This window comes from Vigna radiata, unplaced genomic scaffold, assembly GCF_000741045.1.
Source record: "Vigna radiata var. radiata cultivar VC1973A unplaced genomic scaffold, Vradiata_ver6 scaffold_288, whole genome shotgun sequence".
NCBI classification, from domain to species: domain Eukaryota; kingdom Viridiplantae; phylum Streptophyta; class Magnoliopsida; order Fabales; family Fabaceae; genus Vigna; species Vigna radiata.
In genome coordinates this window covers 79,372-91,666 of record NW_014543450.1, presented here as the reverse complement: position 1 = coordinate 91,666, position 12,295 = coordinate 79,372, and the positions used below count along the sequence as shown (strand labels likewise).

General features: G+C 35.8%; 1 protein-coding gene across 4 annotated transcripts in view; it reads right to left on the bottom strand.

Annotated features, from left to right (window-relative positions):
• Positions 1–1,206: 1,206 nt before the first annotated feature.
• LOC106754470 overlaps positions 1,207–12,295 on the bottom strand; it is a 25,660-nt gene continuing 14,571 nt past the window's right edge. Inside the window, exons 5-6 of one of the 4 annotated variants that reach the window (XR_002666924.1) lie at positions 11,576–11,723; positions 1,207–1,703 (exon numbers count right to left, since the gene is read on the bottom strand). Coding sequence is in view for 1 of the 4 variants with exons in the window: in XM_014636485.2 (XP_014491971.1) it covers positions 1,647–1,703; positions 11,576–11,700 (182 nt within the window). In the remaining 3 variants the exon portion in view is untranslated. Of the gene's footprint in view, positions 1,704–11,575; positions 11,724–12,295 lie in introns of those variants that run through there. The other 3 variants (XM_014636485.2, XR_002666925.1, XR_002666926.1) reach the window with 3 other exon arrangements.

Genomic DNA, 12,295 nt, shown 5'->3' with positions numbered 1-12,295 from the left:
TTAATATTTTCATAAGTATTTGAAAAATAATATTATACTTTTAACTCAGTATAATAATATTCTTAGTAATATAGAATTCTTTTATATATATATATATATATATATATATATATATATATATATATATATATATAAAAGATTGATGTTATAGTTATATCTATAATATTTTCAAAAGTTATATTTTCTTTTCAATCACATTATATGTGATGATAATATTTTCAAAAGTTATATTTTCTTTCAATCATAATTATATGATGTCTCTTTTAATAATTATATACTATTAAAATAAGATGGTACAATATTTAATTAAAATATGATCAATTTATTAAATATATCATTTTATAATTTTTTTAACTTATTATATCAATTAAATAATTTATAAATTTTCGTAAATTCTCTTTTTACTCCCTTTTGAATCCAAACAATCCCATTTTTCATTATCATTTCATTCCCTCAAATATGCTCAACAAGTTATCTTAAAAGGTGAAATAGAAAGAATTTAAGTACACAAAAAAAAATGTTAAAAGAGATAATTATTTTATTAATAATATAGATTAATAAAAAAAATATTACTTTAGGTTTTAGAATTATTCAACATGAATTTATAATCATTATTTCCCCAAAGTTATAGATAATAAAAAAAATTTAGTTTGTTCAATATAAATATATAATTACATAACACTAAAATAAACAAATAGAATTGCCAAATGAAAGGAAGAAAAAAATAAATATAAGGCACATGAATATGCATAGTTTATATTATTATTTACTTATAAGTTATTATTACTTTCATTTTTTAGTTATTATAAAACATAATGAATTTATTATACCTACTTTTCATTCTAATGTTATCCTTTCTAATATCAACACCTTCAATATCAACTAAATCAGTATATAATACTTACTTTTAAGAAACTCTTCCAAAAAATTCTCAAGAGTCTTCATTAGCACAGAATTTTCTTCCAAGAGGATACACAGCATCAAGTAATTTGTAAACTTTGTATTATAAATGCTGTCTGTTTATGAAAAACAAATTTTAAGATATTATTTCTCATTACTTTCTTAAAAGTAATAGCTTCTACAAGTTAGATTGAAAATATTGCCCAGTTGAACTGGTTAAACATCTTCTAAACAAATTCACATGAAAAAAATCAAAAGAAAGTAGAATAAACAACAATAGTTGCTTCTCAATCGACCAGCGTCATGCAAACAAAATGAGAAACAAAAACACAAAATACCAGTACATGCTATGTGTAGGCACATGTATGGAGATTGAAGGAACAAGCATCCTCCAAAGTAGATATAAAAACAACAAAACAAAATAGTTATAAGAAAAACACTTTGGAGATTGAAAAGGAATCAACTTAGAGACTGCTGAGGTAGATTTTACACCAAAAATAAGACTTAGTTCAAGAAAGTTGTAAAGGATACAAAAGGGGAAATCAACATAGTACAACAGAAATTATATAGTAGTGATAATGGGATACAAGAAGGAATACTACAACATGTATTTGACAGTCCTTATGGTGATAGAAATTGCTCCGATCCCTCAAAGGTACCAAAAAGAGCACAAGGACTCAATGGTTGTGCATCTAGTCACCATGTAATATCTCTAATTCTAACACGCGGTTCTATCAAGATTTTCATCACTCTTTGATCATGTTGCAACGAACCATAATCTTCCGGAAATCATCCAGGCTTAGCTGCAACAGAGCCAGCTATGTTTTAGTATTTAACCATAGTGTACAAAAAAATTCTAGATAGTCTATTCCACAATTTTTATACGAAGAATTAAAGTCACCAAAATTTTCATATTAATAAGATGTAAAGAGACTGGGAAGATATAAGAAAAAATATAAGTGAAACAGATTAATGCTGATAAAAAAAAAAAAGAAAAGAAAAAAAGAACTAGACTAACTAACGGAGTGCTTGCACTTAGAACAGCATATTTGGACAAGTATAAGAATCAAATGAATAAATTACATATAGCCCATATCCATGCTATAGTATTCAAAAAGATGGTAAAATATAAGACTAAAAGGATGTCCAGTCTTTTATGATGTCCTTACAAAACGTGTTCAAATTTCTTCTCAACATGGTTACTTACAGTAGTATAAGATTTGTAAAGGTTGCATTGCCTCCTAAAATTATCTTGAGCAGAAATTGTTTTATGAACAAATTATTAGATTAGGTTAAGTATATAATTGATTATATAAAGCTAAAACTTATATTTTTAAACAAGGTCAGGAAATAGTCCATTATGATTCCATTATGACGAAGAATAATCCATTATCTCAATTAATCAATTATATTTAATAATAATCGATTATTGATAGAATATAGGGTGATAGGATAGAAGGCACGAAGAAGTAAGCCAAAGGGTGGAAGAGTTATATTGGGGATATTTATATTAAATATAGATATATTCTATGAAAATATATGGATAATATTTATATTAAATAAAGATATATTCTAGGAAAATATATGGAAAATATTTATATTAGATAAAGATATATTCTAGAAAAATATTGGGAGGATATTTATATTAAATATAGATATATATTCTAGGAAAACATACGTAAAATATTTATATTAAATAAAGATATATTCTAGGAAAATATTTAGTATAATAGGGGCGAGAAATATTTAATATAAATAGAGCTAGATTCTATTGATAGGGTTAAGTTTTCTATTATCGAGTTGTTGACAGGCGGTTATGGCTACGGTCCTGTGAGGGAGGTTATGCTCCCAACTATCCTTTGTTTACAAAATTCTATTACCATTAATAAAAGAAATTCATTTGTTCATTAGCATTCATTCATTGTTCTGTTGCTTGTAGTGAGTGTGCGAGAGGTTGTTCTGAGGTTACATACCCAGATACCTAACAATTGATCCGACCTGCTGGATCGTTAAGGGAGTGCTGCCGAAAATCCTTAGGAGACGGGTGTCGGATCAAGAAGGGATCAAGAAGTAATCAAGAAACTATCGGATTCAGATTGAAAGGAGTGAAAGACATCATGGAGGGAAGAATGAATGCAATTGAAGGGAAACTAGAGAACATGGGGCTGAGATTGGAGAACGTGGAGCGGTCCATGGGAGAATTGGAGGCGGCAATCTGCAAAGATTTACAAGAATTGATGAGGATGATGGAAGGGCGAGTTCGAACACTAGATGGAAATTCAGATGGAAACCAGGGGTCTATCAATGGGAGAAGAGGGGACCAGCGAGAGGAAGAGGAAGGCAAGAGAGAGGGTGGATGCCAGGAGGAGCAACCAAATTGGAGGAAAGGGGTAGAGTTACCCATTTTTGAAGAGACTGATCTGTTGAATTGGATCAATAGAGCTAATAAAATTTTTGAACTACAAGGGGTGTCCGAGGAAGAAAAGGTGCGCCTAGCCTACATCAGCATGGAGGGAAGTGTTGGATAATGGTTCAGATTTTGGAGGGAGAAGGCCAGGACGGTTGGTGTGCAGGTTTAAAGGAGGCGATGGTGATCCGATTCGGAGGAAGAAACAGGGGGTCAATTTTCGAAAGATTGGCAGCCAATAAGCAATCGGGATTCGTGGAAGAATACATCCAAGATTTTGAAATCTTGGTGGGTCAGATGAAAGGAGTGGTCGAAGAACAGCTGATGGGGTACTTTATGACAGGGTTGTAGGAGGGGATTTGTAATCAAGTACGATAGCTTGATCCGCAGGAGTTGATGATCGCCATGAGAATGGCAAAGGATGTGGAGGAGCTCCACGGTGGCACAAAGGTTGGGGGCCGATGTATGATAAGGAATCAGTCTTGGGAAGAACCGAACGGTGCGATGACGTGGATGGAGTCCAGTCGACCTAGCCAGAGCTGAGCGGGAGCTACTGTGGAGAGCCGAGTGGGAGTCACGGTGAGTGTGGGGTCAAGAAGAAAGGAATGAACACAAGGGAACAAGGGTAGAAGGGCAACGACGAGTGGAAACACAGTGGAAGGTCAGAATAGGGGGAGGAACACACGATATCTACCATACCCCGGGCTCTTGAAACGGAGAGAAGAAAGACAGTGCTTTAGATGCGACGAACCGTTTGATCCTGGTCACCAATGCCCGAAAAGGGGTTTTAGAATTATGATATTGGAGGAGGACGAGTAGGAATTGTCACCACCCAAGCCTCCAGACCTGAATTGAAGAGGAACCATGAGATCAAGCTTCCTGGTTCCAACCTTAAGGACAAGGTTGTTCTACAACAGGGTGTAATGATAGGATATAGGGCGATAGGATAGAAGGCACGGAGAAGCGGGTCGAGCCAAATGGTAAGAGGCAGGGGAGCTGAACGGTAGGAGGCAAGGGGAAGCAAGTCGAACGGTGGAAGGTGGTGAAGAGCTATAACTGATCGGTTGAAGAGTTACTATATTCTAGGGAAATATACAGGGGATATTTATATTAAATATAGATATATTCTAGGAAACTATACAGAGAATATTTATATTAAATAAAGATATATTCTCGGGAAATATACGAGGGATATTTATATTAAATATAGATATACTTGAGATTAAAACTGATAAAATTATAATCTTAAGGGCTTAGAAGATCTCTCTCATTATCTTCTATTTTATAATGAAAACACAAGAGTACATGTAATACCAAGAGTCTGCACTAGACTACTAGGTACAGAACTAGGTACAGCTCATTAATAACTCTGCAGACTAGCCTAAATGATGATAGTTATGTGTAATGATTCTAACACTCCCCCTCAAGCTGGAGCATACAGATTGTATGTTCCAAGCTTGGAACAAATAAACTCAATCCGAGGTCCCCTCAATGACTTAGTCAATGCATCTGCGAGTTGGTCATTTGATCCAACAAATTTAGTACAGATTTCTTTTGACAATAATTTTTCTCGAACAAAATGACAATCAATTTCTATATGTTTGGTTCTCTCGTGAAACACTGGATTTGATGCAATGTGAAGATGTTAGGGTCTAAGGTGGGAGGATATTCGGTATAAGTTAATTAGAGTAAATAAATATAGTATTGGTTAATTAGAGTAAATAAATATATATTCCAGGAAAATATTCAATATAAGATATTCAGTATAAGTTAATTAGAGTAAATAAATATAGTATAAGTTAATTAGAGTAAATAAATATATATTCTAGGGAAATATTTAGTGAAAGATGGACGGGAAATAATTACTATAAATAAAGTTAGAGTCTAGGGTTAAGGGTAGGCTTTTGATTTGAGAGTTTTGTAAAGGAGATTATGCTCCAAGATAATTGACGAAGGTTATGCTCCCAATTATTGGATGACTGAAGGAGGTTAGACTTTAAAAGGAAGTGAGAATTTTGTTCACGGCGGAAGAAAGGGAAGGAGAGGGAACTTTTTCAAGATGTCATGAAAGGAAAGAAGGAGGTAAAGACAGGTGTGGATGCTAAGAAAGATAGTATGCAAGACATCAAGAAAGCAAGGAAACCCTCAATTGGAGGAGAAAGTTCAATAATTAGGAGAAGAAAAGAGAAAAGGATGTCATTGACAATAATGGAACTAGGAAATAAATGTATGAATATGTATTGTATTAACTCTGTAAAGTATGGAAAACTGAATTACAAGTAGGTATCCTAAGAAAGTCTCCCTTCCTCCATGGCAAGAATGCCCAGTCTTTACCCAAAAGATAATAACCTCCGGAACAGAAATAAAAGAAGACTATTTATAGTGTCGTCTTCCCGTGCCCTATCCTTTCTGATAACCTAATCTGCTTATACTAATTATCGTTTTGTACTCCTCTTTTATTCCTCTGCTTATATACTTATAACTTCCTAACATTAATCCACCCCTCAAAATCAACCTTGTCCTCAAGGTTGAAGTTAGAGAACTATTATTTGACGTAATGCTCCTCTTCCCAGGTGACGCCCTCCAATTTAGGTTGGGAAGTTTAGATGGTGGCAAATCCTCCTCCAGTATCTTCCATTCTTCTTAGATCCTATTAACTTCCAACATTCTCGTCACCTCTTTTCCAAAATCATAAGCCTGGAAAAAAGTATCTTCGATGTCTTTTGTTTGCCATGTACCAACCCAATCGTAAATTAAACCTAAAGTAGAGATTGAAGTGAATGATTTATCTCTTTTCATGTAGTGCGGGAACATCTCTGCTTTTAAATCATGTGGAACTTATACCTTTTTCCCTCCTTTCTTAGGAGCATCTAATGCCTGGTAGTATATATCGATCAACTTAAGTATATTTTCTTTCAGATTTTCCTTCTCCTTCTCATTCTCTTCATTGTAGTAAATTTTTAATGTCAAAAGACGATCCATGAGAGCCATCCAGCTGTCAGCTGCAACACCCAAGGCATTACTTGGTTGGAAACGAGTTTTCAGGAATAGTCTAAAATGTTCATCCTCAAGTTCCGTGGCTGAAAATGTACTAGGCTTCTTAGCACTGGAGTCCAATTGGATAGATTGGCAAGGGGTAGAATTTTCCATCCAAGGGAACTCTTTCTGAAATACTATAAAAGTTGAGGATGTTTGGAAACCCAGTACAAAAATCTCCATCAAAATCACCTCCAGTAATTTCATCTACCACTGAGCGAGTCCCAACACACGGGAAAAAAGTTGCATACTTGCTATGTCCAACAAAAGATTCTAACTTATCCACAGATGTGGCACGCATTATGTGAATGTCGCCAAAATGTAAACCTGGACATCCCCGATAATTTGGTCATTCTCATGTATTATACAAACTTGATCCTTCTCTAGGCATCCAATGGGATCTACAATTCCCACTAAATAGAAACAATCAGGCATATATAGCTTCCCTCCTCTAAGCTTCTTGCGTTCCTCCCTTGCAAGTATAGATAGATGATACTGAAAAAATGGCTCATCCAGAGGAATTCCACATAAAATCATTTTTGCCGCAATGTATTCATCCATGGTGCCATTATTAATGGATGCTCCGAGTGTGTTATGTATCCGAGCAGGGAACGTAACGAAATCACCCTCTCACACACTCAAAACAAGCAAAAGAATAATAAAAGAACGAAATTGAACGAATGAAAATCCTTTATTGATGGTGATATCTGGGTAAACACAAGTAAACAATAACTGGGAGCATAACCTCCTTCAGTCATCCAATAATTGGGAGCGTAACCTCCGTCAATTATCCTGGAGCGTAACCTCCTTTACAGAACTCACAATTCAAAAGCATACCTTTAACCCTAGGCTTCCCCTTTATTTATACTAATTAATTCCCTCCCAAAATGTACGGAATATTAGAAAATAATCCTATTTACTATAATTATCTTATATGAATATATTTAGCCTTATTTACTATATTTAACTTATACCGAATAATATACTAAGATATGGCTTTGTTACTCTAATTATCCTTCGCTCAATATCTTCTCAGAATATCTCTCTTATTACCCTAATTAATTTCTTGCCCAATCCTAAACGCTGACAGTTAGGCTGGAGATCCTTCAACCATTCGGCTCAGGTCCTTCCCTGCTTCCCACCGTTCGGCCTGGTCGCTCCCTATTGTCCACCGATCGGCCTGGTCTCGCTCCTTTGTCTACCATTTAGTCTAACCCTTCTCCTTTTTATCCACCATTCGGCCTAACCCTTCCATGCCTTCCACCTTATACCCTAACATAGTGCAACACGCTTATTGGTGAAAACATGATTTGCATCTTCCAAATTACACTCTAGTAAAGCCTTGAAGAATTCATTTGGCACACCTCCATAGCTCAAAAGTGTAATAAGATTTTTAGATAAATAAGTTCTATTTAGCTTGATGCTTGTGTTCACTACCTCCAATGAATTTATGCTTTGCGTATTCAGACTAAGTTCTTTCTCAACTTTAATCATTGAATGCCTAACCTGCATTGTCCTTGGAAGAAGCTTTTTGGTAACCAAAAGAATGCCCTTAATTGTGCGACCCATGTGAAAGGGACGACACTGAATCACCAAAGGCAGTTGATGTGTGCTCAGCTTCAACTCCGTTTCTCCCAGACCCAAGAGATTGTTAATTTTCCCTCCGCCGACGTTGACAGATCCCTCCTGTCGCACCTCTGCCATCTTCTCACAAACGGTGCCCTGATTTAGTCCGCCAAACCTCCGCGTCAGAGCTTCAGTGAACATCTCCCAAGTCGGATGCCTGGTTTTCTCCCGCCAGAAGCAGAACCAATAGCTCGCCAAACCTCCCTTTATTCATCTATAGACGAGCTTCATCTTCTCCTTCTCCGTCATGCTCTCGAGGTCGAAGATTTCTCTACCTGTGCGATCCAGTGCGTGGGATCCGCAACTTCAAATGTAGAGTTCAACGCGCTTCCTCCAACTGCGTTTAACTTCTCATATGTCTTCTTCTGATTCCTCCTCCGAGGTTTCCGACGGTAGACGTTCGCGTCCAGCATTGACGGAATCACGTCTTTCTTCGGAGCTCTGATGCTGGTTCTTGGTTCATCGTTCTCGAGCGTGGCCAAACGCTTGGAATTCTCGAGTTACTGCTCTCATAAATGCTTTCAACTCTTCTACTATCGATTCAATCTCGACCAACCTTCCCTCCATTCTTCTTCTTCATCGCGCTCCGTTTGCTCCTCCAATACAGATTCGGCAAGTCGAACCAATCTGTTAGGTTACTTTATGACGATAACCTAATTTATTCCCTCTTCTCTCTTCAACACTCAATTAACAGAAAATAAATGTATGAATATGTATTTTATTAACTCTGTAGAGTATGGAAAACTGAATTACAAGTAAAATAAGGAAGTCTCCCTTCCTCCACTGGCAAGAATGCCCAGTCTTTACCCAAAAGATAATAACCTCCTGAACAAAAATAAAAGAAGACTATTTATAGTGTCGTCTTTTGGCGCCTTATCCTTTCTGATAACCTAATCTGCTTCTACTAATTACCGTTCAGTACTCCTCTTTTATTCCTCCACTTATATACTTATAACTTCCTAATTCTTTCTTGGGAAGATCTTGCAACAACTCTACTAAGGATAGTTGAAGGGAAAAGGAGAAGCATGTTATTTGAGAGTTTGGCATCAATAACACAGATTGGAATGTGGAAATTTTACTTGAGAGTTTGACAACAATAACATGGACTAGGAGTGGGGAAAATTTCATCCAAGAATTCAAGATATTGGTGTCCCAAGTAAATCCAACACCAAAAGATCAGTTGAGGAAGTATTTTTTGGCAAAGTTGTAGGCCCTATGCAAGAAGAACAAGATTCTCACCCACACCACCAATGTGGACATGGCTAAGTCTTGTCTAGGTGTTTGGAGAGCAAGGACACATGATAAGACTGTGGTGTTATCTGAAAGGAGTGGTTGGTGTTTGTGTTGAACCAAAGGCCCAGACTCAATCACATGCATAGGGATTCTTATGGCCAGTTTGCAGCTGATAATAACTGCAGTGACAATAATAGCTTGGGATGGAATGATGATATGAAAATATCAAACTTTATCATTGTGGATTCGGGGTTTTTGTGTATTACAGTTTTCAGCACCTCATTTCAAGTGATCAAGGAATTTAGCAACCTCTCAAAGAGCGTTTTGTGATTGCAGGGAGAAGTGAGAGTGATGCTCAGAAGTCTAATGGGCATATAGGAAAGTTCACTTGTAGAATTGAGAATTTTACTAGGTGGAAGGACTTGCTAAAGAAGAGGAAAATCACAGTTATAGATTCAAGAAATACTTCCAGTTATGAGAATTGCTTTTTTAGTCATCGTATATCTGTTGTGAACCAGAAAATGGAGGATAAATCTGTCACCAAGGAATCTCAGAAACGCTACTCAAAAGCTACAAAGGATTGGTGTTGGCGTGAGTTTGTGACACTCACCAATTTCTTTGAACAAGATTCAGGTTTTCTTGTCCAGGACAATTTCATAGTCTCGACTGAAGATTTTACTCAGCACGATTTTAAGTTGAGCAGCAATGACTCTCTTTTGGATAATTTGGAAAAAGAAGTTTATTTACATGGAAAGGTGAGAATTTCCTCACTTTGAATGAAATAATGAAGACACGAAAAATGTTACACAAATTCTTTCAAGCGGTTGGAAGTGAACCTCGAATTGGTGTATAGAAGTCGTTTGACACTATGTATTTATTTAGAGAGTGACAGGCTGTTGGCAAGTTCCAGATAAAGATGTTTGGGTGAGATACAAGATGGTTGTGGTGAATCAAAAGGACCCATCCAAGACCGTGTGGAAAGAATTGGCTATCTGCACAAAAACATGGAATAATTCTGTTTTGTAGTTCATGAAGGTGTCTGATTCGTTAGAAGCAATCGCAAGAGTTCTGGTAGGGCAAATATGGGATTGTTGTCCAGGGTTTGAGTATTCCATTTTAGAGGTTTTAACATCAGAGGATGATCGAATTGTTTTTAGAAATATTCTTTCCAGAGTTGGATTCTGTTAGAGATATTATATTTAGTTTATATTTATCTTTTATCTTCTAGTTAGTTTGTTATTATTTCTTATTTGTATTTTGGGCTTAGCCCATATTTCTTTCTACTATAAATAGAGAACCCTATGTATATATTCAACACAAGGGAGATTTCCCCTCATCTCTTTCACTATTTCATAGATTCCATTTAGTATATGGAGATAATCCTTCTCAACCACAAGTTACTTTGAGGAAGAAACTTCAGATGGATGTTGTTGGAATTGCAGGGGTTCTTACTGATCTTCAGGTCTATCATGACGATCCTGCAAAAGTGAAGTGCTTGCTTCTACCTACGAAGCTGTTTGGTAGACGTGATGGGAAGAAGGCCACCAAGGTTTATGAATCTTCCCCAAGTTTGATGAATTTGCTGATGGGAGATCGATTCTTGTAGCAAGTGCTAATCCAAGGGCAGAAAGGAAGCCTTAAGGCAGCTATGTGGGAAGTTGTTGCAACAATTAAGGATCAGTTTCTAGACTTCAACCTTGAGAACAAGGTTGTTACTACAGCAGTGCATAATGATAGGATATGTAATGTGTATGTTAGGAGGAAACATTAAAAAGTAGTTGTTAGTTGGGTTGTTAGGTGGAGTGAGACTTTATATGTATAGTTGGAGGGTCTTTGTATGCAGGGACGTTTTTTGGATGTTTGGAGAATTGTTGATAGGATCATTGCCATCCTGTGTGAAGGGGACATTGTTTCTTGTATGCATTCATGTTGTACTTGTTGCCTAGAGTCTATAATACAACATCTATTCAGTTAGTTTAGGTGTTTGCAGTGGTTTTCCTAGTTTCCTCTATCTAGAAACCTAACGGAATCAAACTAGTCTACAAATTTCTTTAGTGGTTCTTCTAAAATCTCTTTTTGTTTATCTTCAATTTCTAGTGTTCTTGAAGTCCCTTAATCATTGCATTCAATTATTTTTTGTATCAACGGTTTTTAATGCAAAAGTTTTCCTTTCTTTGAAATTATAAAGAATTTTTCTATCAATCAACTCACCCCCTTATTAATTTTGGTTTTAGCTATTCTTTGTTTTACAAGATTTAGTGATTACCGATCAAAATTCATGTTGAAAATTATAAAGCCTTGTGGTTATTCAATGTTCTTGATCTCCGGCCAAAATAACATAACAAAATCAGTGAAAGAACTTGTGTTCCTTACCTTTCCATCTCCATCACTATCGAAGAAGTGGATCATATCAACTAACTCTTTGTCTGTCCATAAAAAATCATGAGCAGTAGCTGCCCTTTGTATATCCCTTACATTTAAAGTTCCTTTTCCAGCTTCTGCATGCCACAAAACAACTTCCCTGTCAATAAGTGTGACATCCCAAAATATCATATACACATATAATATAATAGGATTCAGCTATTATAATGTGTAAAAATAGTTGAGATAGAGATAACAGTATTAAATATGTATACAATCATCCATAATACAGAGGGAATTAAAACGAAATAAACCTTGAGTGCAAGTTCTAAAGTTCACCAAAATACAAGGCTATTAACTTTAAAGAGGCCTAAAGATTGTTTTTCAAAATAACAAGTTCTTAAAAATAAAAGTTGATAAAAGTCCTAGGAACTAGGAGTTGGGTCTTCTTCAGTCTCTAAAGCTTGCTCCAATGGAACATCATCACCTACTGCTCACATCCAAAGGATTGGATGATCATCGCAAGGAGGAAGGCAAACACATACAAATGCACGGGTGAACTAGGTCTCAAACAAACATACTGTGGGAAATCAAATAGTATTTTAGGAAAGAATAAATTAGGAAATTTGTGTATTTCATTACAAGTATATATTTTATTGTAATCGGTACAGATTTGAATAAATAGGGACAATCCCATAAATCAAGGGATTCTAGAATAGAATATAGTTATTT